The sequence below is a fragment of the Rhea americana genome, unplaced genomic scaffold (assembly GCF_003343005.1).
Source record: "Rhea americana isolate MKP2758 unplaced genomic scaffold, rheAme1 scaffold_38, whole genome shotgun sequence".
In the NCBI taxonomy this organism is placed as follows: domain Eukaryota; kingdom Metazoa; phylum Chordata; class Aves; order Rheiformes; family Rheidae; genus Rhea; species Rhea americana.
In genome coordinates, this window is record NW_028186512.1 from 600,702 (window position 1) to 627,691 (window position 26,990).

General features: G+C 34.8%; 1 protein-coding gene across 2 annotated transcripts in view; it reads left to right on the forward strand.

Annotated features, from left to right (window-relative positions):
* Positions 1 to 26,990, forward strand: part of LRBA (LPS responsive beige-like anchor protein) — a 399,174-nt gene that overhangs the window by 99,229 nt on the left and 272,955 nt on the right. For both annotated transcript variants that reach the window (XM_085313166.1, XM_085313167.1), the window contains exons 31-34: positions 7,097 to 7,230; positions 16,355 to 16,433; positions 16,761 to 16,894; positions 19,009 to 19,070. In XM_085313166.1, the coding sequence (XP_085169292.1) occupies positions 7,097 to 7,230; positions 16,355 to 16,433; positions 16,761 to 16,894; positions 19,009 to 19,070 (409 nt within the window). The remainder of the gene's footprint in view (positions 1 to 7,096; positions 7,231 to 16,354; positions 16,434 to 16,760; positions 16,895 to 19,008; positions 19,071 to 26,990) is intronic.

The following is a 26,990-nucleotide window of genomic DNA, read 5'->3' on the forward strand; positions in this document are numbered from 1 at the left end:
CATGCTTGTGAATGGCAGAGCAGAGGGCATGTGGAAAATAGGTGTCTTGACTTTTCATTTCCTTGTTTTTGTAGGGGTTTTTGTAGTTACCTTAACTGCTCCACAATGATGACTTGAGGGTATTAATTTCGTATGACTTTCTGTGTTTAATAGGTGGGGCTAAATATGTGAGGAAAAGGTCRTGAACTAGTATAAAATATTTTGTCCATCAACAGTTATATGTGACTTCTGATATGTTAGCAGCTGTGTGTTTCTAGGTGGCTTAATTTTTCATTTCCTTACTTTGYGGGTGTATCGAGGAGACAAAAGTACACTTAATGGATGTGTAAGTAAAAGCCTTATCCTTGGTCAGTTATAATCTGGTAGTGACATGAACAGTTTTKCATCTATGGGAATATGATGATGTATGATAGYGTATTTGCTAACTAGCTAATAAATCAGTTAAGCCAGAAGATGAAATAACTGTGTATATATCACTGAARTAGAAATGTTTCATAGACAGAAAAGTTTTCATGAATGCTTGAAGGTGACTGTAACGTTGTTTAGTGCAACTCTACTGAAAATACAAGTTTATGCTCTGAAATAGCATYCTGAGACAAACGGGGGAAGGAATTGTGCTAGGAGGAGAAAAGCCTTTTTACAAGAAGCTAATAGAGTTGGGAATAGTAGCTTTTGTCTCTTGGAATATGTAAAAATACTAAGGATACATGGGGAAAGTCTGGAAGGATAGACTCTAGGATGATCTCTAACTTTCTGTGTCTGGTTTGCATTTAATGTATCATCTGGTGGCAAACACAAGCTCTGTGCATTAACGTATAACTTTCTTTCTCTTTTTTTAATTTAAAGACACTGTTAAAAGTTGTTCCCATGTAGCAGTTTACCAGTGGGGTATCTCTGGGAATTTCAAAGCATCTCTCTGATCCTGCATTTATCTCAGGAATGCTGTGTCAGAAATCAAAACTCTCCTCATATCTTAAGGATTATCAACTTCCCTGCCATAGCTGGAGAGTATACAGTAACAGCTATGTGAGTGAAACCTTGCTGAAGGGCTGCCAGGTTGCAAGCCTTTGGAAACAACTAGGTGTGTGTGTTCATTCCCATGCCAAAGAACTTCCCCTTATCTTACATGAAGATACAATCTCGTGATTAGTGGGTGCAGGGGGTTTATCGTGATTAAGTTCAAGGCTTACATTGGCTTTTTCCCAAGATCTGTACGGACGTGAATTCGCGGTCCAAACTGTGTCCTACAAAATCAGTTCTCTTATTCAGGAGTAATCGTGTAGGGAAAAAAAAAGCAGAGAAGGGACAGAAATTTCTCTTCAGATAATTTAATAAAACCCATAACCTGTAACTTGCCGTGTTTATTGTGCGATTTAGAATAAAAACTTGATCACTTTTGGCTCCAGCTGCTCTTTGTGGAAACATTCAATAATCATGTCATTATAGGAAGCTGATGCTGACGGTTCAGTGGAATATAGGCTCTTAAACCACGCTCTTGTGCTATGGAGCTTAAATCTGTAACTTAGAGAATGGATATGTTAATAAGCTTGTTTATCTTTTTGGAACATTGATTGTAAGCGGCTTAGTTTGCCTCAGCCTATGTGTACACATTTGTCAGTCTGTGGCATGTGTGCTCCTGTGTAATGACTGAATGTCCTATTTCTGTTAAATTTCATCAGAATAATTTTGTGTATGTAATTTAGACAATTTAGATATCATTCATATGGACTTGGAGTATAAAAAGAATGAATTTGTTTACAAGATTAAGTTTACCAGGTTTAGGTAGAAACAAAATATGAGAATTGGGGATCTGTAGGTCAAGGACCAGATGTATGAGCTGTGATGAGAAGCTCAGCTCTTTTGGCGCCCTGAGATACTGTGTTCTGCAGGAGCTGATGAGGTGAACCGTTTGAAGTCTTCTCCCTGCCAAGCTGATTTTTAAAGCTCTCTCAAAATGTTAGAGGAGGCCTTGTGTTCATTCTATCATCTCTCTCTCTCTCTCTCTCTCTCTCTCTTTTTTTTTTTCCTTCTGTCTCTCTGATCTCTGGTTTTGAGAGGGTGTCTTATTCTTCCTTTCTCCTTGGGAATTTCAAGAGGAACATAAGAGAATGGGTATTATCTACAGACAGCAGAGCCCATAGAATGACACTGAAGTAGCAGGCTGCTTTTTCTGTCTCACGAAGTAGAGGTAAAAGTAGGTCTCTGATCCTCTTTATTGGGCTTTTGCTCATTGCATAGGAGCCCTGCAGTGGTCATCATTCTGGTAACCTGTAACAAGACTAACTTCTGTTGATTTTGAATTAAAACCTTTGTCCCTTAGGGAAACAGGCAAACTGTCAACTTATGTTGCTGTTCAATACTAAAAATGGAATGGTAAGAATCAGATTCTTAAATTCTTGTATGTCAAGAGGAATTACAGTTCATGTATGTATTTTTAAATTATAGTGAGATCACCAGTTTGGCCTGGCCCATGTTGTGTAAGGAGTATTTGACTCAAGCCCAAGGAAAATTTGTAACTTAAAATATATTTAAAATTCATGGTAGACTTGCCAACTTCCAAAAATACATATTTAGGAAAAATGTGCTCAAAATTTAGTAGGTATTTATAGATACTTTGCATCTTTGTTGAAACAGAAAGATCAGTGGTCTGAAAACATGAAAGCATTTCAATAGGTAAATCCTTATAGAATTTGGCAGAATAGATCATTATTGTGTAAGCCTTTGTCTGTGATGGAAGTCAGTGTTCAGCTCCGTGATCTGTGCTCGTTCAGCAGTGAATAATTGTCTGCAACACGAAGGCTTCTTACACTTCAGCATAATTGGGACTAATAACACGCTGACCTTCTGGCTAAGATGTATTTATGGTGGCTAGTTCTCACTATGCCTGACCTACGTTTATCAGTTCATATGCTCAAATTCCTACTTTAAACCTGAAAAATTCATTTTTAAATTTAAAAAGGAAAACTCCCAATATAGTCATATCAATGAGGCACTAAAATGTGGTATTTGTCATAGRGCTTGAAATAAGTCATAAGAATATTTTTGGTACTATTTTTCTAGCTTATATTTTTTTATCCCGTAGCTGAAAAGTGTAGAGTTAATTGAAATGGTGTGATAGTTTGAATGTTAAGGAATAAAATTTGTTGATGGTCGTCTTTCTTGTAACCGAGTGGTGGTCTTTGGCTCTAGCCATGTGTGAAGTTGCCTAATGTTCATTATTATTCTGAGAGAACTGATGCATGATTACAGATGTACTAAAGCATATTATCTTTGTAGATCTAAAGAAATGGGAAACTGTCACTTGTACTGTAACATCACTTATTTATGAATATTTTATCAATCTGTAGCAATATTTAACTTTTTAAGCAATATTTATCAGTTTAGCTACAAAAAAAGAACTCGGTCTTCTCTATGTACTCTATAAAAAGAATGTAGCCTATAACAGGAGAAAAGCTGAAAGCTCATTTTTTTTTTGTAAGACACTTTACTGATACATTTATTGATTTAGTAAGTAATATGCTAAATACTCCATATTTTTCACAGTTTATTTACTACATCTTTTAATCTTGATTTTTCCACTGTCTCATACATGTCTGCCAATAGGATTTATTTTATTTTCATTATTTTAGCATTTAAATAGTTTTTTGATAGAGGCAGACAAAGGAATCTTGAAGGTTAATGGCAAATATTTGTATTTTTTGAACACAGTTACATATCCACCTGAATGTTCAGAGAAAGTATCATATTATTCCACAAAGAAGGAACAACATATGAATTTCAGAATTTAAGGAATCATGACCAATGTCTGTAGTTCAAATCTATTAATTTGCTTTTCACTATATGGGAAATATGAATCTGTATGTAACTGCTCAGCCTTCTGTCATACCTTGAAAAAAGCCTGAAAATTGAAACTCCTAAAATAAATCTTTTAATTGTGACGTTGGTCAGTTTTGCTGTTGAAAGGAAAGATTATGTGTTGTTAAACATTTTATTACAAATAAAGCAACAAAGATTAATTATAAATATATCAAGACACTTTCATATTTTAGTTCATTGTTCTTGAAATATTTTAAAGATTTTTGAGTCAGGGAATTATGGCAGCTATCCAGGAGAGAGAAAATACATTCAGAGTATGGAGTTTCCTTACACCATATTTTTGGACTCTTGAGGACAATTTTTGACACTCCTTTGGCTGTATGCCTCAGAGTGACACTGATGTCAGGAAAAGGGACTTTTTTTCTGCACCAAAAATACTGTTTATTTTTGTTAAGGTTGAGAAAGTCTGAATCATTTCCATTGACTATTGAAGATCATTGTCAAAAAAACCCATTCTGGTCAAAACTAGAAGTGTGAATATAGAAAACAGTATTATGGTGAGTTGTTCTACGGCTCTCTTTTCTTCTAAGGTCTAGACTTTTTATTATGAAGAAGCTGTTTCTCCAACTTCTATACTGTTGCCTCTTTGTCTTGCTGAACTGTTATGTTGCCCTGCAGAAGTCGCTGGTTGGGGTGCATCATGAACACTGTCTAGCTTTCTAAGTGAGCTTATAATAAAGGTGACTGAGGTCTAAAATGGCCTTCAAATAGAGACATCATGGTAGAATTTATAAATTGAATTTTTTTAGCTTTAAGAAAAGCATAAGATTTCCGTATTTTTTATGTGTAGTTTTTCAGTGGGGAATGAAGAACAACCTAAACCTCTAGAAAATGTACTCTGAATGTTTTTCTCAGAAAACTTACTGGGAGTCATGGTGGTGACTGTATATGGAATRCATGTGCACATGCATATCTGCTAAGGCAGCGTATGTTCTTCTATGCTTCAATGTATAATTACTTGTTTATAGTCCTTGAATCAAAGTGCGTTCATGAATATGCTAGATGATTGTACAATGTGGTTTAGTTGAAGTATAGCTTCCTTTTCTGCTTCCAAGGTAAAAGGAATGATGATATATAATTAACAACAACAACAAAGCTTACTAACAACTCTCCTTTGTAGCTCTTTATTAGTGTCATATTCCTGGTGCTGGTATTYATTAACCTTAAGGGAAGGCTAGTGCTAGATACTGAAAATAATAATGCGAGTGTTAGACTGTAATCTCTTTTTTTATGTACCTGATGGAAAGTCAGCTGCGGAAGATGAGAGTAGCAGCTGTACTTGCATTACCAAAGCTCTACAGGTATGCAAAAGATCTCAAAAGGCAAAAGGGACTGTTGTGGTCATTTACTTGGACTTCCTGTCTGTCACAGTCCAGGAAAAAATAATCTCTAATTCCTTTGCCCGTAATGTACCTCTCCTTGGATAGCTATAGGGGGTCTGGCAACTTGCTGAAACTACTCCCTCAGTGCAGCTATGCTTAAGCACGCTGAGGGTCAGTATAAGTTTACAGGAAGGAATGATAATATATAGTATTGTGTCAGGAACAGCATGGAAAATAGAAGACATAGTTTTATTTTTTTTTAGTTTCTCAATCAATTGTCAGCTGCAGATGAGCGGTGTTAAGGTAACGGTTCCATCTTTACATGAGCTTTCTTGCTCACATACAATTTTGGGATGTTTGTTTCCAAATTCTCATCTCAGAGAGGAAGGTGTAAAATATCTAAAACTAGTAAAAGTTTAGCTGTCAGGCATTTATATATATCTGGTGGTGTGAGTAAGATATCCCTTTCTTATACCTAGGTAATGAAAAATTGRCATGTTGGATATAATTTAGAAGATAGTTTAAATATATGAATTATTATTGTTATATATTTTTTTAAGTCCACTGTTCATGTTTTGGGAAACATGACATGAACCTATGAGCAAAATTCATGGTTTAGGCACGATATCTTGACTTGGGGCTCAGGTGTTGTTGGTTTTGTTTTTTTAGTATATAGTTAACATTAGCAGTCACCCTTATAATGATATGACATACTTCCTTCAAGTAGGTGGCTGCCTACTCCTGCCATTAAGAACGTTGATTTAATCAGTAACATGGGCTAGGTCCTGTGACATCCTTTGGATTGAGAAGAGAGTCAATGCAGTCTATTGTTATAATTCTAACAAAAATTACTTTATTTAGAAAATGAATATTTTAAAGCTATTAAGGGGATACTTTCAGTGTGTAGTTATAGTGCTGTCAACAAAAGATGTGATTAAATAAATTGAATGTTGAAGACTTTCGGCTTACGGTTAGCACCAGGTAATTAAAAGTAAGCACTGCTGTGGGAGTGCATTATATATCAGCTGTACTCTTTACCTCATTAGCTGGGTTTTTGCATGTTTATGGAGCTAACTTGCAATTAAAAATGCCTTTAAAGTATGCTCAACAAGGCCTTTTAGGTATTTGGCGTAAAGTACTACAATTTAATTGAAATTGGTATAGCATAAATAGATGTCTTAGTAACATACGCGATAAATCTCCATGCCTAACTTGACACTCTACATCTTTTTCTCTTGTGTAATTTAAAATGCTGAATAGAATGCCTGAAGTTTAACTTCTATGAAGAAATGAAGAAACTCCTAAGATTTTGATTTATTACATAAGCAAAACTTTACTGTTTTCAGATGTACTAACATTTATGCAGTAGTTATCAAGCTGAGTGAATGTTAATATGTGCACACTGACATTGTTTGATGTTTAGACTATCATATATGCTTCAATTAAGTCTTCACTTCTACTGAAGTAGTATAATGTCTAGGCAATACTCAGTGTTAGAAGTTTCCTTTAGTACTTTCATTTTGAATACTATGATATCTTTTGTAAATAGTTGCCTGAAGTTTAAAAGCAAATCTCAGGGAAACTAAGGTAAAAAGTAAAACCTACTGGCAGGCCACTCATCCTGCTAATCATGTAACTATCCACGTTTGTCCATGATTTTGTAAAAGTGATTTAAATATTATATTGTACCGTGAAAAAGAAGCAAGAAGGAAGTAGGAAGTGTCTTCTAGGTTAAAATAGATTGCAAAGATGATGACACAAGACAGTAGGGAAGGGGCAGTACATTTATTGCTGGTCCTTTGCATGGCATGGAAGTATATGTGCTGGATTTGTAAACAGGGATCATGATGTGTGAATTTTCATGCATTGTTATTTACTAACATTATGTCTTCATATAGGAGTGTTGTTGTACAGCCGAAGAAATCAACCACTTCCTCTTCTGCAGCTGCTATGGGTATTCCTGCAAATGCTGTCAGTGTGGTTTCTTCATTAGATTCATCCCAGGCCCTAGATTTGGCAGAAGAATCTCCTGGTGAGTAAGGATAAATTAAACTTGGACCCCAACCCTTCCTCCCTTGCTTCCCTCTTATCGCCTTTCCAGTATGAATACAAATGAACAAGTTTTTGTTATATGATTTTGTCTTGAAGGCAAGATGTTTTCCAATATTTATCTGCATATCAAAACACCGTAAATTAGTAAAGGCATTTTTTGGACATGAAGTCATTTGTTGTCTTCAGTTCTAATATTGATTAAAATATGTATTTTATGTGTCTTCGTATCTATCTGTAAGTCTTGCTATATTAAGAATATTGATGGTTATTGCAAGTTGTATATTCTTTGGGGAAAATGTATCTTAGTATACTCAAGGAGGATGATGTTTTACACTTTTTTCTGCTATTGGAGTGTGTGTGGTATAACATGTCCTAAATTACCAGTTCACACAAAAAGGCCTTTGAGACTTTTGTATCCTTTGTGTGTATCTTTGTCATACACCCTCTTGTAGTGACTTGCATTGATATACTGAATTTGATATCCCTGTCTCTAACAAAGACCACATACTTTATAGGAAAATAAAAGTGACTTTAAGTTAAACTAGAATAATTGTGCAATGATACTACATGGGTTTGTAACTACAGGAACTCATCCTTTTTGATATCTTCTAAGTTTACCCCTCAAAGCATTTCATTATTCCTAGTTTTGATGCTGTAGCAACACATAAATAAAAATTAACTTTCTGTTTTAAAGGTTTTTATGAGAAAAAGTAATGTTATATTTAATATTTTTTGTTCAACTTTTTGATTCTTTTTTCCCCTCTATCAGAACAAATGCAAATGTCTGATCTTATTAATGCAATATTTGTCAGAATTTAAAAATTTCTCAATGAGTTATTAAAAAGCAGGCATACTATATTAACTTGCTTTTTGCAAAAGCAGGATATATTCTTATATACTTCTGGTTTTTTTTTGTTTTTTATGGTATTTTTTTGGTTACTTACCCTAAGTAACTAACTAACAGAGTATTTGTCCAAAGTTGTATGTCTTAATGCAGAGTAGGACTGAAAATTATACAGAAGTGCTTTCAGTAGCTTTAGCCTGACCTTCAAATCAGTGTTAATGCCTGTCTAATTGCTCGGCATAGTTTTTTTCAGGGGGACAAAGTTGAGTAGATTGTTTATAAGCAAGTAGTCCTTTGAACCTTAGTATTTCTGGTCTTTCCATAGGAGTTAAATGATGTCTAACTTTACATGCTGTGCCAAAGGCATACTTTTCTACTTAGCCCTGTTTAAGTTGCAAGGCTTTCATAATTATTTGTGCCCGTGAAGTTAAATGCCAAGACTTTGAACTGATTTGCATCTTAATCAAGGAAATCTCAATTTTTGATTGCTGGATGTTTCTTCTCACTGTTTGAACTTTTTGCTTCTGATTTTGCTGATCTTGTATACAAATTGCAAAGACTAAGAAAAAAAAATCCATTCCCTCATATGCCACTTATGTCTGGATGACATTTGCTGTTATCTTTGTGCTCCTCAAATCTCCATAACATTTCTTGGGGAAATTATAAAGGTTTTTTTCTGGACCATGATGTAAAAAAGAAAAGCTATTGAAATATAATACACTTTTTATTCTTTGCAAAAGGGAGAATACATTTTGTCCCTAAAATTGCAGACAGTAGCAGCATACTAATCTAGAGCTGACATTTAGACTAGGAAAATCAGTTGTGTTTTAAAATGTTATTGTTCTTTAGGAAGACTCGCTTTGAACAACTGATCTATTTTTTGGAAAAAAAAACCCTTAGATACTTTGTTGATTAAAATAATTGCTAATATGTTAGACCTATTTTCCCAGGTTAGATAAGAGCTAATCATTAAAATTCCTGAAGTCAATATTTATTTACTTTCAATAGGAACAAATCAGATGAGCACTAATTTTCAGATTTACTCAGTCTTTTTTTTTTAAAAAAAGAAAATGTTTCAGTGCCTGTAAAATGTATAAGAAATCCAGACAATAAACAATTCTGATGTAGTTTGTAATTGTGTGACTTCCAGAACGTCTGGGAGTTTTGGCAAAAATTGGACATCTAATCTGAACTGATATGCATAAAAAGAAACTAATCAGAATTAAAAATAGTAGACATGTTTAGGCTGGCAATCTAATTAATTAAAGAAAAAGTGAAGGGATAAATGAAATCATGCCTTAAACCGATTAAAATGTGAGACCATTTCTTTTTCTCCCCAGTAGAATAATGGCATGGAAACAAAAATTTTGCAGAGTTGGAGTAGTTTTTGTGTTGAACATGTAAATTGCACACACTTAAGTTTGAAATATTGTTCTGTAAAATGACTTTAACTTCTGGATATGAAGAGACAAGTAGCGATAAGTTTACTCTACAAACAAAATAAACTGTTTTTCATTGAGTTCAAATTACATGTTTTTTTCCACTAATTTTTGTCTTCATGCAACAGAGAAGAGAGTCAATACACTGGGCTCATTTTTTTTTCCAGCTAACATTCATTTGAAGCCCATTTACTTAGTTATTAAGAAAAAGCCGAGTTAAATGCTTTTGAAAAAACAGACTAGAGATTTCATAGTGATTATAAATTGTGGGTTTCTTTCACTTTTTAAATCACGTCTGTGTATGTTGTTACGTTTAAGAATAACTTTCAGCTGCTTTTTCTAACCTCAAAGGATTTTTTTTTAAAATGGGTTTAATATGTGTTTGTTTGATATGTTTTTAAAATTGATTAAGCAAAGAAGCCTTTGCATGTGTTGCTTTACTTTGTAGATCTGAGTCACTTTATTCCAAAACAGAGATGAAAGCAAGATATGGACATTGAAGTGGGATTAAACAGCAAGTGACAGTGTTTCACTTGTACTATGTATATGAGCATAATTTGTAAATAAACTCTGTCTAGTGCATGAATATCCTCCACCTGCAGTTGTGATATCAAAATTGCTTGGTTTAGTTAGCAAGTATGTTGAAGTATTATGCAGTCTGTATGATTCCAGAGCTCTCCATTCCTATTTATGTATGCTCAAAATTTATCAACCTGCTTCCTAATGTTTTTTTCTAAACATCGCATCTTGCCTGTAGCTCAAGATCTGTGAGTGTCTTACAAGATAACCCTTGAGTTTATCCTAAGCTCACAGAACTTCATATCAAGTGGATGTGACATGTCTTGGCCTGCCATGGGCAAAGTGTTGACAGGTTGGAAAGATAACCATCTAAGTTCACTGTGTTCCTCTGATGCTCTGAAAGAGGGTGAAAACATATTTTGGCCTCAGACAGTATGGCCTTTTAGCAGGAGAAGTTTCTTCACCTTTATTCACTCAAGCCGCTGAGTATTTCACAACACAAAAAGCTTTTCTTGTTTACAGACCTGCCCCTTGTGGTCTAAACTTGTTCGTTAGCATGTTGCTGATTGCCAGGATCTGGGCTGTTAGTCTGCTGGAATTGCTGTTCCAGTTGTTGCAAGATCCTGGAAACGAATGAATCTCAAGTGAGTGGGAGAAAATAAAGCCTCTTTGTGGCCTACGTTGAATCAATCACTTGCCTCTATCCTAGGGTGCTGCTGAGCAAAAGAGCCTGACTTGCTGGTAATTGTCTAAAGAGGAGGAAATTAGCTGAGAGGTTTCTTCCTTGAATTGACTTGGAGGCTGAGTGTGAGATTTGATGCAGATGGATATTTTACACACAAAACATTCTAGATGGGCTATTGGAAAGGCAAGACCAACCTTTGGAAACACAGGACTTGTGGAAGATGGCAGAGCTTCTGTGAATTTCCTAGTGGGATARTTTTGTGGGTTTTTTTGGTCATCACTTTAATTAAAATGTTTCAATTACTGTTGTAATGTTCTGCAGTGGTGTGAACTTCTTTGACGCCCACAGTGTTTTGCAGTCTCGCTGTTGTTTTCTGTGATGCTCTGAGTTTCTCTGATTATGTACTTGAAAGATTTCCCATGCATTTTATTAAGATTTCACTCAGAGAAATGCAATTTTGAGGCTTCAGCTACTATTCAATTTTCAATTGCTTGTTGAAGTATCATTTCTATAAAGAGAGAGTATGAAAAGTTTGTTGGAAACAGGATTGATTGCATTTTGTCCTTGTTGGCGTTTTGAAGGTAAAAAGCACTGAGAAGTCCCACTCAGTTGCTTTCCTCCACCTCCCCACCTCCCCGCCATTACGTGCAAGTTACCTGTAGAGTTCTTTGAGTTTTACGTGTTTTTTTTTTCCGAGCCACACAGAGTTGCTAGTAGGATTCCTGCTTTTCCTGATTAGAGGCATCTTCTGTTCTCCATACTGTGAAGTAACAAGGTTTTGTCAAAAGCTGAGGTGAAAAAGGAGACGATGTTTGGAAAAAAGCTAGAAATAACCATTAAAAAGACAAAATAAAAGGAATAAGGAGTTTGACACCTGAATTCTAGTCTTACGTATAGGAAAATGTAAACTGTTTCTCTTGCATCTTGCTTGTTTTTGCAAATGATTTTTATAGGTAAGTGAACAACCTTGAAGTCTTGCAGTAAAATAAGTTACTGGGAGATGAGCTAAAGTAGGAAAAGTGAGTGTGAAGTGAGTTACTGTGCAGAAGTCATTCAAGAAATTAATTGGAATATTGTAACTAATTTCAAAGGAAACTCCAACTTTACAGCTAGCTAGTTAGCAAAGTCTAATGACTCTTTTCTATCTCAGATATTAGTGGTATGCAGTAGAAGCGATTTAATATTATTTCAGTATAAAAACCTGTTTTTAAACAACTTCCCGTTAAAGAGTGCACCATTGTTTCATGAAATCTGGTTTGATTTAGCCTACAGATGTGTTTATGTAACAGATCCCTTATATTAGCTTGTAAAACCTTCCATTGTAGTCTTTCATTGTACACTTCCAGCTCAGGAAGTGTACTTTCGAATGAGCTCATTATTTTAGCAGATACACTGATGCCCCTTATGAAAGGAGTATTTTTGTATGTTAGGTTTGTTGTACAGAATTAAACAGCTACTGTTATTTAATTCAACTCTTTGTTTCTACCTTGTCTCCATCTTCCCAAAATACAGTCTAGCATGCACTGCATGTGTCTTGCCGGTGTGTGTTGTATAAACATATATGCAAAAACATAAGGGTCTTACAGAAGGAGTTTCTTTAATAATATTTTATTGCTAGAGACATTATTTGTTTAGACCCTTGGGGACCTTGAATAAACAATAAGCTTTCACTAGAAGGGTGCTAGACAGATGATCTATTTGCATTTTCTTTTATGTTCTTGCAAATGTCTGTAAAACTGTCAGTTTGAAGGAGCCAGTTTATCAGTGAAAGGATAAGGAAGAGATAAGTCAGTTTAGTTCCACATGTTTGAAGTAGCTACTGCAGTTACCCACATGTGTGTTGTGGATGAAAATATGCTACTGAAGTATTTTCTTCTTCTTTTTAACTAAATGCAAAAAACCCCCCAACCTCACATTCAAGAAAATTACTTTCACAAAMCAATGCAAAACTCACTGTGCACATTAATCCTATCTAAAAAAATGTGTAATTTTCAGCTATGATAGATCTGAGATTCACCCTTTTTGGTGAACTATATCTGAGTTTGGAATGTGGACTTAAATGATGATAAGCATGAAGAAATTTGTGTCATAAGTAGCCTTACATGATCTTCAAATAGAATATCTGTTTATAGAGGTACCTATCGTATGCTGTTGTCAAACTCAAACTGTCAGTGCTTTTTCTGCTATTTTTATAWTGAAAAGTTGATTTTGCCTTAAAATTTTAGCATTCTTATGTTTACACCTAGTCTCTTTGTTATACACAATATATTTTAGTTTCTAGAAGAAAAAGTCATACCATTATTTGTGTTGTCAGTGATGCCTTTTCCTCTCACCGTTTCTACCAGTGCTATTGTTGTGTTTACAAAAAAAAAAAAAAAAAAAAAAGTGAAGGTTACCCAGACTAACCACATGTCCTTTTATTAGCCTCACGATGAGTGTTATGCCCTTTCATTATCCTAACAGATGCCTCACTTGAATTTTTTTCTTAATTTTTCCTTCAAATATTTTACTTATGGCCTAAAAATTACATTGAATTATTTTCTTCTCATTTAATCTTAAAATGCATGCCATGCACTGAGGAGGCCTTACTGTTTACTGACAAAATGATTCTTGATTCTACTATGCATTTGACACGGTGGGATTTTACCTGTATGTATATTTTTGATGACCTTCTAAAATACCCAATAACTAGTGAATTCGCTGTCACGGATTTTATATATAGTAAAAAGCATGCATGCATTTGTATGACAAGACATTCTGCAGGTTTATTCTACATGTTGAGAGGGCTTTGTTTAATTGGAGGCTTTAGATACAATTTCAGTCTTGTATTCTGTTGAACTACCCAGATCAGTATGTGCAGATTTTACCATGAGAGCATTGAATGCAWCCATGGGCATGCGAATTTAAGAATTTTTTTTCAAATTAGCTAGAGGAACTCGTATAATAAAAATATGAATGCTGTGCTTTAGATAGAAAGCTGAGAATTCCAATGAAATTATTTAAATATGAAAGTTATCATGAAAATAGATTGATCATTTTAGAGGCTTAATCCAACAGGCAGGGGGAAGAGATACTCTGAGTGGCTAGATGTGAATGTATGTTTGTCAATAAGATGAATGTCAGTAGYCATCACGTCTTTGAGTCTTTGGAACTTCCAAATCATGTAGCTTGTTGTTTCCAGTGGTCTTTCCTTCCTTTCTCAGGAGAGGAGGTTCTGTTCTAATTTTCACACAATATTTGACTGCTTTTTATTTGAAGAAAAACAAATTAAAAGTTAATATTGGAGCTATTTACAGAATCCAGCCATTGTCCTAGTGATTTTCAGAAATATATCTTTAATTTGCCTTTATTATGTAAGACTAAGTTATTTAGGAAGGAATGCACAGAAGATGATCTTATCAATGTGTACAAGTACCTGAAGGGAGGGTGTCAAGGGGACAGGGACAAACTCTTTTCAGTTGTCCCGTGTGACAGGACAAGAGGCAATGGGCAGAAATTGAAGYACAGGAAGTTCCGCCTGACCGTGAGGGGGAATTTCTTCCCTGTGAGAGTGACGGAGCCCTGGACCAGGTTACCCAGAGAGGTGGTGGAGTCTCCTTCTCTGGAGATATTCAAGGCCTGCCTGGCTGCAACCCTGTCTACCATGCTCTAGGTGACCCTGCTTCAGCAGGGAGGTTGGGCTAGATGATCTCCAGAGGTCCCTTCCAACCTTGCTGATTCTATGATTCTAAGATGCAGATTCTTCCTTGCTTTGTTCCTCATTTTCTTGCCACTTGTTTTATATTGTCCACCCAAATTTCTTTCTGACTTTAATAGGTTTTTTTGTGTAATCACCTGCAAAAGTCAAAATAAGAGCTCCACAGTAAATTTATGGAAGACATAAATGAATTGTATGCACAAAAACATCTCTTTCCAAAGAGGAAAGGGGAAAAAAAATAAAAAAGCAAAACTTATCTCCATTTTAACTGCATTGGTTTAAATGATTAATTTCAGAAAAGTGATTCTCCTGCCTTTGAAACATGATTTGAAAAAAAAAAATCTTTTGCCACACTCCAAAAATATATTCTTTTGGCAAACTCTGTGTACCAGTGTTTTGGAGTAGAAGTTTGAAATTTGACAAAAGAAGTAATCTTAATGTCAGAGATATGTCCTTTGCCATCTTTTTAAAAATCTATCCCACTTCAGTCAAGTAGAAAGCCTTTGAGAAGTTGCAGTTGACACATTTTGGTAGATACTTTCAAGATCTTTGCAGCTTATTTTCGTGAAGGTTGTATTTCACTGAACTCAGTCCAAAGTCTGCGATGAGCAGGAATTTTTCCTATATTTGTACATGTGGGGAGGGTCTTTGCTAAAGTAGGTGTGAGAACTGAGATGATTAAATCCTTTTCTTTCGTGCCTCTTTTATGCTCTCTTTTTTTTTTYCCCCTCCTTTCTCCAGCAGCATGGATGAAATCTGAAACTGGTGAGGTGAGAGGAAAGAGTGTAGGACAAGGCCTTAGACTGGGGAGATAGGATTGCAGATGGCCCAGAAGCAATCATGCTCTTGGGAAATGCACAGAAATCTGTCTGCTAAGTTTCATTCCCTTCTATAGTTTGGAATGCAATATAAGATTTGTGACTTTCACCATTCCTATCCTGGCAGCAAATATCTCTGAAATCTCTGGCTGTCTTGCCTGCTCCCTCATCCTCATTGCTAATACCAACCCATACTGCAATAGGAGTTTGTATTCCCCCTATATTGATGAGTTTTTAGCATTCACGTATTTACTGATTCCCACCCTGCTGATGAGAGCAATGTACTGTCAATTTGACATAACACAATTACATTTCTGTATGTTTTTGTAAGCCTATGATACGTAAGCAACCCAGTCTTCCCTATCAACCTTTAAATAATTGATATGGCAAAGTTAATAATTCGTAAGTGAGGTTGTACCACTGCCATCACGTTAATGATGCTGACAGTGCAGTGGAGAATATGATCATAACTGTCTTTGTCAGAGTTCCTGTGTGGTAAAAATGTAAACCAGACCGTTGAAAGATACAGTTATGCATCATTTTGGTACGAATGTGTTTTAATTTTAGACAGACATTAAGAGTTTTCTGATTAAACTATTTAAAATTGGATGAGTACTTCTAGTAACCAGAGAAAATATTTTAAAATGTTCCCTTGACTTTACATTAGTATTAAAATACAGGAATATGAAGTAAGAAAGATATGTTTCACGGCACATGTGTGTGTACTTAGTGCTTAAGACTGTAAGCGTTAAATTTACTTGGAAAGAAACATAACCTATATAGCCAAAAAGCTATCACTGCAGTTCAGTCTGACTTCATCCACAATGCAGCCTTCAAGCTTCTTTGAATTACTTTTATATATGTCTTAGAACAAAATTAAAAAAGATTTTGTGGCACACCTGTTAAATATGAAAGTATATAGGTAGGAGTTTTATGGGGAAAAAAAAAGTAAAGGGAGTGAAAGGGTTTGCCTAATCTCTCTCTCAGTTGACAGCAATGACTTCTCAGGAGTTGAGCTTGTGGTTCTAGTTTCTGGTCCGGTTGTCTAACCTCTGGCATGCTTTTTTTGTACAATGAATTTGTTTATTACTTTTTCTTGTAGGGAGGGGATCATCTAATTCAAAATTGCCATCTGTTCCTGCAGTTTCTTCAGTGCCTGAGAATTCTGCTTCAAATATGAGGTAACTTTTCCAGTTGAACATCTGGACAGCTGTGATGCTGTTTACATTTTTAATGATACAGTTGATATTACAATCCACATTATAATAAAATACTCACTTAAGAATGTTGTTTTGTTTATGATCAATACCTAATGGAGCTGTGATACACTGTATGTTGCTTTCTGTGTTGCTGAGTCTTGATCCTTCCACAGAATTTGGGAAAATAACATTGAGATGTTGATTCCTAGTTGTGCATCACAAAGAGTATTGCCAAAAACTATTTTCCCTTCTACAGAACTTCAACAACTGCCTTCTAATTTTTGTTAATCAAATGCATCTTTTTATTAGTATTACAGACAGGCTTGAACATGCTTTGGAAAAAGCTGCCCCACTTCTGAGAGAGATTTTTGTGGATTTTGCTCCCTTTCTTTCTCGGACTCTTTTGGGCAGCCACGGGCAGGAGTTGCTGATAGAAGGTACAAGTAAGTTTCCATTAAAATAATTTTTTTGGTTTTGTTTTACCTTGAAGATTGTCTGTTTTTAACCTAGAAGCTTTCTTCCTGCTTTCCTCTTTGCTTACATCTCTTCTGATGGTTTCTATCGTCTCATTATGTGGGGCCAGCTGCTGTTGCCTCTTCCTTAGTTTTCCAGCGCCTCCAGGGAATTATCTCATAGAGGCTTATGTATGAAATAAACCATGTGAAACTTAAAGAATACTCAGAGTATTTTCTCAGTGACAGGCTCAAGACTGACACAAAGTTACCTATAGTGAAGTAAGTACACAGACTGTATTTTGACTATGATATTTTTACAGTGGGTTCCTTGGGAAGTATGTCAGCAGGGGCATATGAATCTGCTTCTGTCTTACTGGTTTCCATTTGAAGTGCAGTAAGACAGGTAAGAGAAATTCTTCTCAATACTGTCAAAATGCATTCTCTGGTACTTCTGAGAAGTGCACAAAAATGATCGTTCTTGTCCTAGTGCTAGCTTAAGACGACTGAGTTGTAGTTATTTTCTGTTTATCTTTAAAAAAAARRAAAAAAAAAAAGCTTTGGTATGTAATGCAGACATCAGTGGCCTCAATTTTAAAAGCTGTGTTTGTTGGAATARTTTGAACTTAGTAGTGAATGCCAGTTTTTCAGATTTTTCCTAATTGCACTGATTTTTCTTTAGAGTAAAAATTGCAGATTTCTTCTAGCTACAAGAGTGAATTATATTAGACGCTGACCCTGTTGCAGCTTCCAGTACCCCTCGTGTATGCTTGACTTGAGGTGGCCACGGGTACATGAATGATATTTGTAATAATAGTTGTAGTTGCTTCATGGGGAATTAATGTTTTTTAAGATTTTGAAACCACCTGTTCTGTGGATTAATAGGCACCCTGTATGTAGCGCTGAATATTTGGTTTGACATTGTGAGAAAAAGTGTCAGACACTGAGACATCATACAGATATCAYACTGATGACTGTTGATATAAAAAGTAAGACTTCACTAAACTCCAATGAGATTAAAATTGTTTGATGTAGGAATATAACTTGTTTTTACCCCTCTTACTGCTTTATTGGAGAGAAATATTGACGCAATTAATGTCTTCTGTAAAACTGAAAAGGATGGGATTCTACTTTTGATTGTACGTGTGGGCATCACTTCAGCTGATAAACAGCGTTTTAATGGAAAATACCTTGTGAACAAATTTGTTCTTTTAATAAGAATAACAGAAAAGAGGTTTTTCTGAAAGCTTTATTTGCCAGGGAAGTAAGTGTTATATTTATTTACATTTTCTTGTCTAAAAATAATGAAAGGGTAAACATACTCGAAGTGTGTTGAATATGCTATATATTCTATACAAAGAGATGAGTATTTCATAAATTGGATGACGAAGTACCGGAAAATTGTTGGCAGAATTTGGACTGTTCAGACAAAAATAAGCACACAAAACTAATTTTTGGGCCTAACAGATTAGATATTTTATAGACAAACCCAAAACAAAATGGAAGTTACAAATAATAATAATAGTCACATTAGTTTATAAACAGTTGAGAATATATAATGGTTTACTGCTTGCACTTCTGCTAAGGTTTAGTGCAGGGTTAAGGGTCAAAGTACTAATAAGAGTGTTTGGGATGTCTGCTGCCATGAAACAAAATGGAAACTTGATTGATAGCTGGGGGCTGAAAGGAGAACGCGCAATGGAGAAAGCAAAGGTCATAAAGCCATTTCCCTTCTCTGCATATATAATGACCCAATCCTTCAAGAAATAACAAAATGTAGATACAGTAGATTAATATAACATATGTTAACCACACTTCTCATCATTTTGAAATGCAAACATTTACGAAACTGAATGATGGAGGTAATGTTTTACTACTAGCTGCATCTTCAGATGCAAAGTGTGGAATTTATGGTCTCCTTCTCAARTGCTTTTATTTTATGCTGATAAAGTACAAAATTGAACTGTAAATGGTATGAAAATTTCATCTTTCCTTTATTGTCAAAATGCTGCAGATGAAAATCTATTGCAGTTTAAAATATTTTGTGTTAATAATTGATAACATWTAAGTATGCACTTAGGTATAATACTTTTTTCCTTTTGTAGGTCTCGTGTGCATGAAATCTAGTAGTTCAGTTGTGGAGTTGGTGATGCTTCTTTGCTCTCAGGTGAGATTTAARCAAACAATATTATCTGAAATTGCTGTCATTGGGTAAAATAGAAATTACAGTTAAAATGCATAACTTTGTGTAATGATTATGTAAAAAATTACATACAAGGACTTTTCTTTTTTTTTTTTTTTTTTAAGTTCTTTCTTTATAGCAATTGTGACTACTCAGAGAGAGAAGATACCAAGGGTTTTTATGTTACCTTACTGTCAAACATTTACATAACCTTGATCTTGGTGTGCTTAAGTAATTCTATGCTGTCATTTATGTAGGAGAAAATAAGAGCAATAAAATATTATGGTTATGGAAACAGATCGATTTCTGCAACTTGGCATGCTGAATCCTATGGGATGAGTGAGATTTTTTTTCTTTTGTGGAAAGGTTATGAAATAAGTGATAAATACTTTTAAAACTGTCATTCTTAATTGATTTGACAAGTACTAAGAATTTGAGAAAAACATAAGAAAGCAACAGTGATTGTCAACAGTTTTGGGCTTCCTACACTCCTAATGTGAAGCAATTTTAAATATTTAAAAACCTAAGAACTACTCGTTCCTGTGGTTAGAGACAAGCTGGAAATGAAGGAACTTTCTTAAAATTGTAATGAAAGAATTGCATTTGCTATATCAAGGTTTTTTTTGGGGGGGGGTTATTTTCTCTTGTATAATTAAATAGAAGAATGTTTTAATTGAGCCTTTCTTCTGGTGCCTTAAAAATGATACTTTTCTGGTAGTAAATTCCCCTACTTAAAACTTTAAAATAGCCTTTTTTAATGGGAATGGTATTGGTCTAGAGGTCAAGGGTTCTGACCCATTTCAGAACCTTTGACCTTCATTTACAGCCCTTATGGTTTGCTTGCCTGACGAATAAGGATAATGCAAAATTAATGTTTCTTCACATCGATTTATTCATTTTAGTGCCTATATTGCCAAATTTATTTAGACTGTGCTGATAGACGTTTCATGAATACAAATGAAAGAATCATAGAAGGTGTGAAAAATCGATAGTCTGCATTGTCAATAAAGYGCAATAAGAACAATTACTTCTGGAGATTACACCTAATAGATTTTACAATGAACTAGTGAAGAGTAGTTATTTTTTCCAGTGAGCTTATTATTCATGAAGGTATTCAGAACTTTGCTCATCTGGTTCTCCATCTTSCTCAGAAAATATCATATATGCACCCTGAGAGGAACTTAATATTTCCCAGGGAACTTTTGGAGTTTAGAAGTGGTTATTTTGCATATTCTGAGACTGTAAGTGGGCATTGTTCACAGGCTTCTAGAATGTGAATTTAACACTGATTTGAACTTAAAAAAAATCTTGCTACCAAGAAACCTATATAAAATTGTTAATATTTATTCATTAATGTGTTAGAGTACTAAAGTACTCTAATAATTTAAGTACTAAATATGTGCCTGACATCTTGGTATTACCATATTTAAAATTAGTTTTCTGTATCCTTGCTGCTTGTTTCAATAATTATTGGTTGGTCTTTTCTTCTTTCTTTGGTAGGATAATCTAATCGTTCAGATCATGCTGTGCTCTGTACAGTATGTCACATGTTTGGCTGTGGGAAGTGGAAAGGATAAGAAATAAATGACGTGTTCTAATGCATCTATTTGTCATATGTGTCATAGTGCCACTTAATGCTAATCTAATCAAATCGTGGTTGCTTAGCAGTGCTAGTTGCAAAAACTGAGGTTGTTCTGTGTAAAATAATAGAAATAAACCAGTAAAGTCATGAAGACCACAAAATCTTTTTAAAGTTACATAGGAGCTGTAGTTTTTGGCAGAATATGAAAAATGATGTGAGAAATGAATCTAGAATTAGCTCCAGATGTATACAGATTGTTCTGGGGTGATAATTACATTTTTCACTTTGAATTTTCCTAATTCAAAGAGGTCAGCATGGCAATCACAGAAGTGATTTATTTTGTTAAGAAGTGAACTGTCTTTTGCTACATGAAAGCTTGAGAGATATGAAATTGAATTTCAAACTGACATTTTACAGATACTGGGAGGAGATGGGGTTGAGCTTGATTGATTTTTTGTTGTTGTTGTTGGGTGTTTTTTTTCCCCCCTCCAAGATAGGGTAGGAAGTGAAGTGGTATCCTTTTGCTAAAATTTTAATTAATTTTTAAGAGGAGATGGAGAGGATGGAGTGCCAAAGATCAAAAGATCAGGTCAAAAACTAGTTTTTAATCACATAAATAATGTGGCATAGTTATAAAGTAAGTATCTGCAAATTTAATTTAAAACTTCACAAATTTGTCAACCATCATTTTACAAAATTAGAAGACTGCTCTGATTAATACCTTTGCAGTTTTTTATGCTAACCTCTTTCTAGAATTTTGTTTTAAATATTCTATGGTGTTGTAAGTATTTAGACATCTTTTAGAAAAAGAGCTCTTTAGATTTTTTTTTTTCCTCTCAGAAGTGCTAAATGCAATAGGATATCTCACAAATCAATGTTTTTTCTCATAAAAATATAAAAATAAAACTTTTTCTGGTGAAGAATAATCAAAGAATATCTTTTTATGAAACTGTGACATCTAGGTTAATATTTTTTTTCCTTTTTTTTCTTTTAAAGTTATTCAGGCATATGAAAAATCCCATTGCTTTTCTCTTCTATTTTTGTATTTATGTTTCTGATGCTTTGTTTAATGTTTTACACATTGTAAAAAGAAGAACAAGTCGTTAAAGGTACAGACAAAAGGCTTTTTTTGAGTCAAAAACTGTTGTGTTCTGATAGACATGCTAGATTTTGAGACGTGTGTCTAGGTGTATACTTATGTTTATATAAATCTATCAAAACATAAAGAAATCCTTCATTTAATATTACTGCAAAGTGTTCCTGCTCATTTGACATTAATATCATTTTTGAAAGAATCGACGTTGCATTCAAGGCCACTTTATAAAAGCGTTGTGTTGCTCATCCTAATTCAGTCTGACACACATTCCAATAACACTACCTCCCTTCTAGGGCTTAAAACTAAATTTATGGCTGAGCATTGTGAAGTGCATCATTTAAAAATGGTTTCAACCCAAAACATCTAATAAATAAATAATGTGTATGGCTACTCAGTAGCAGACTTTCCAGACTAGAAATCATTCCATCGGATACTCAACAGTCCACTATCGGAGAGGGCTGTCAGATAAATCTTATAGTAGCTGCATTCATGTCCTGTAAATCACATGTTATTGTCTGAGCCTTCTGCCAGGTCATCTATTCTTTTCCCATTTATCAGAAATGCATACAGTACACTGAACCTGGAAGCAGTCTGGCCTGGCATCCTGTCAGGGTAATTAAACCAGCCAAAAGASTGAAGTCCTGTGTCTAATATCCCTTTTAAATGAGTGACGACAGGATATTAAAGATGCACGTACTATTGTGAGACAAGGTTTCTGCATGCTGAAACTGATATCATCCTTGAATGTAGCATTTTCATCTAAAATAACTCTCGTTCTATGTGTGAAACTCCAAGGAGCATGTATGAATGTGTGCATGTTTATACATAAATATGCTGATGTGCATCCTCTCATTTGTTGTGTGTTTCTTTGAAATATTTTACTGAGGTAGGGAAGACTGTCCTCTTCCTACCTCTTAAGTTTTTAAAAACATTTATCTGTATCCCAAATAAATGAATCATGTGTCCTATTACTGTATCTCCAAGGTGAAAAGAGTACAGAAATAAGTGCAATTGTTCTGCATTTTTCTGATGCCTTTGAATGTTCAATGTTTGCAGCACTTGAAAAATTCTGTATCCTTCTTTCTCTCGTAAATCAACTCTATTGTCACTGGGATATGCATAAAAGAACTAATTAGGTGGTTCTTGTCAGATTCATTTTTGACTTAAGAGCTTTTTTCCTACTACATCTAGATTTTGTAGACCATAAAATAAACTTATGCTAACTGACTGAAATACAGTAGAGCTTTTGTATAATTTTCTAAAATTGGTGGAAAGCTCCCCAACTTTTATAAAGTCCTATAACGAAAAATTAACGAGTACTGTAGCAACTTTTATCTCCTRCTCTCCCATTTGCTCCCCCATTTGCTGCACGTACACACACASTGATGTGTAAACCTACACAAGCTCTCTGGTTCCTCCTTCGTTTTCCCCTTTTCATTTCAAGGGAATAATGACATGCTCTTGGTAGATGATGGGATTGATAACAAAGATCAATGTTTTAATATGATATATTGCAATGCAACTACATAGCTGTAGCTTTATAGATTTGTAGATTTATATGGGACCTTGATAAAGCATATCTTTCATGGGGAGAAGGAAGAAGAAAGCATAAACCCTGCTCCCGCTAGAATTTTTGTGTGCGAGTGTATGGCCCAGTGGAACATGGCTATAGCTGAATGCATCATGTGGTGTGCTGATGGTTTTGGGCATTATTTTTGGAGTGCAATACATGACCCAAAGCAGAACATGTGCASCTGTCTTAAAAATACAATAGAAAATGGCAAAAGAGGCTGATCAGTAGCATTAGAGTGGAACAAATTGTATTGTGCAAGTTGGTATTACTGCCTCTAAAGTAGGTGTTCAACTCTCTTCTCTCTCTTTTTTTTTTCTTTAACTCAACTCACCCAAATAGTTGTCACTATTTTAAAGACAAGATATTTGTAACAGGTAAGAAAGGTTTTTCTTTGATGTTATCTTTTATGTTACTAAATCATCACTTCCTTTACTAATGGATTCTGCTACTCATGAAGAAGCCATATGCATCTCTGGCGCGAACAGTATCTTAGTCAAATATCTCTCTTACTCTGACAAAGGAGTCTTAATTATTAAAACAATATCAATGTGTGTCATGCAATCGTGCACCTGTGAACAAACAGTATTTTAGCATATTTCCCCCAAATGTGACAAATGTCGCGGAAGTTAAGATGCTACTTAGCAGCACAATTTTTGCCCCACTGCCCCAGGAGTTAAATGTCTGTAAAATGTATAAGGTTTCCTGACTTGTCTGTGTATCTTATGCTCAAAAGCAAACTTTTTATCGGTAAACCACCTTTTTTACCTGTATTCATATTCCATTAATTGCAGAGTGCTCTAAAATGTGGTAAATGTTCAAATTACTTGGAGATTTTAGCTGATGCAAAAGATGGCTAGTTTTCAGTTTGTTACTTGCAGAGAGAACACATTATACTGATGCTCTGTGATCTGCACTGGCTTCTAATTTACTTTAAAATGCAATCTGATGTGATGGATAACTATAGTGATCACTATGAAGTTTTAATTGAATTGTGTCTAGGTTATCCAAAGAGCTCTGCCATTATGATACTATGGCAGCTGAGATCAGCCAAAGCACTGAAAAATCTAGCAATATCCTGGTGTGGATATGAAGTGAATAGATACACTTTGGTACATTTTATGCATGCCTCACCTCTTAGATTATGACATTTTAAATCAAGAAAATATTTTTCCTTGAAATTATTTTGTATTCTAGTAGCTGAAAATGAATTTTAAAAGGATCTAATGATCCTTTCGATCAGTGATCTAATAATTTCATATGTTTTGATACAGAAGTTGAATTTTGTAGGGTTTTTTCTTTTTTTGTTGTTCGCATGTGATGTATGAAGACTTTAGTTCTGTAGCATCTCAAGGAGGAATGCACAGAAGTGCATTCTCCTGCATTGAAAAGCGCTTGATATTAATGCAGTGAACTATTTGAGCAGCAGTCAGGAGGATTTCCTCTGGAGAAACTGACTGAAAGGCTTGGGATGTCTGGGATGGCAGCAGCTATGGAATCCGGACTCCTTAAACTCATAAGGTCATTTGTTTGTGAGTTTAGATATTATTCTGTCAAAAAGTTTTCTTCTAACAAAATGAAGTTAAAATATTAAATCTAACCTCTCTAGAACCTTTGGATTCTCCATGACACTTGATATCCATGTTTTTTACACGTCGTTTAGCTTCTTTCCTCCTTTAGAGAGAGGTTTCATAAAATGGTTCTGGACAAGTTTCCTCCACTTTTGAGGATCTCATTTTGAGCGCTGAAAATACCTATTGACAACTTTCATGCTCTGGTATAAATCACTGCRTAGGGTACTTGGAGTAATTATGAAGAGATAATTTATACTGAGGGTATTCTGCTACTCACTTCATTGAACTGTGTTATACCTTCTGAGCATGTGAAACTGCAGCTCAGTTTGGTAGGTAACTGTCCAAAATGTGATTCTGGTAAGATGGAAATACATGGAAAGAGCTTGAAAAATCTTTTATCTGAACTAGAATATGACAAAATTATACTTGAAATTAGCTACACACACACACACACACACACACACACACACACACACACACACACACACACACACATATATATGTATGTTTATGTGTTTGTATCTTGTGTCTTAGCCAGTATCAAGTAGACTTCATGCCTTCAGAATTAGATTACAGAAGTACATTCTGTATGAAACGCCAGTGTAAAATAATCTGTTTCTTGGAACTTCACTCCTACTTTAATTTCCTGTTGCTTTCTAAATTGTTTGAAACCACCTATAATCACCTGTGATATTTAACCAGTTTCATTCCAAGGAATTGCTTGCAGACCCATTCTGATGTGTTTATATAGGAGTTTCCTGCAAGAAATTTTCATAATCTCTAAATTTCACATTTCTCCTCAGATCCATTTTTAGTTTGCTAAAGTTAGAGTATGTTTGAACTCTGTCTTTCATCTTAGTTAGTTTTTGGCTTCACAAGTAATACGGTATGTTTACTATTAGCTTGACTCACAGATAGGGAGTTTAAAACATTTATGTCTATCACTGGCTAAATTTTTTAAAAATAAATTCTAGTAGAATATAGTTTCATTCAGAAGTCCATGAAGTGTGTGTATGTTGGTAGTTTGCTCAGAAGTAAAAATCAATAAAGTGTATAATTTAACCCTTGTTACTGCTTTAAGTTGGAAGTAAGTTAGATATACTGGGAATGATTTATCGGTGCAGGTGCCTTGCTCTTGACTTAATAGTACAATGAGCACTTTACAGTTATGTTATACAGTGGTCACTGTAGTCAGAATGTGTGAGCTACTACTCTGGGTTTAGCAGCTTTTATCGTACCACAATTCTTCGTCTAGAGCAGTATTTTAAAGGCTTGGTCACTCCCCAGTTTGGAGATGAAATGTATGACACAGTTTTAAGGTGGGCAAAACTTAATGTTAAATTTAAGTATGAGAGAACTGGAAGATTAGCTAATATTTTTAGTACTTTTATTGAATGGAGTTGATGTTTTTGCATATTAGAAATAAATGATCCTCAAAAGCAGATAGAAATGATTTCTAAATAAAACCTGTTTTAACTAGACATACTTTTGAACCATCAAAAGTGCCCTGTGCAATTTTCAGCAATTTTATTTGGGGGATTCAGTAAAAGCAGGTATACCTGATATAACAAGCGGGTATATCAAACTGCAAATGGGGAATAATAGTGTGCTGTGGAAGAACCAGTGTTCTTTGGTTTATACCGTGCAGCTGTTTTCGGGAAAGCAGTTGTAAGCTTTGTGGGTTTGAACAAGGGTGATATACATGTATATATGTATGTGTGTATAAACAAGTTGAGATGCTGCTGTGTATTAGACTGAAAAAATATRTAGAGTTCCAAATGCGTATGCACAGTAAGGTGATAATATGTTTCTCTCAAAAAGAGAATATGCATGAAGTCAACATGACTTCCAGATTTGGATAGAGGAATGGAGAAAATACAGGGTTAAAAAAATGCAAAAATCCTCTTAGAAAATTATTTGCCGTACCACATGGAGAGAGAGATGAACTAAAGCAGAAATGTTGCCTATAGGAAAGTTCTGGGTGAAAAATAAGGTGTGGGGTTTTTTTGTTTTTGTTTTTTTTCCTTTCCCCAGTTCCTGAAATCCCTTGTGTTATAGGCTTGTATACTTTTTTTTTTTTTTT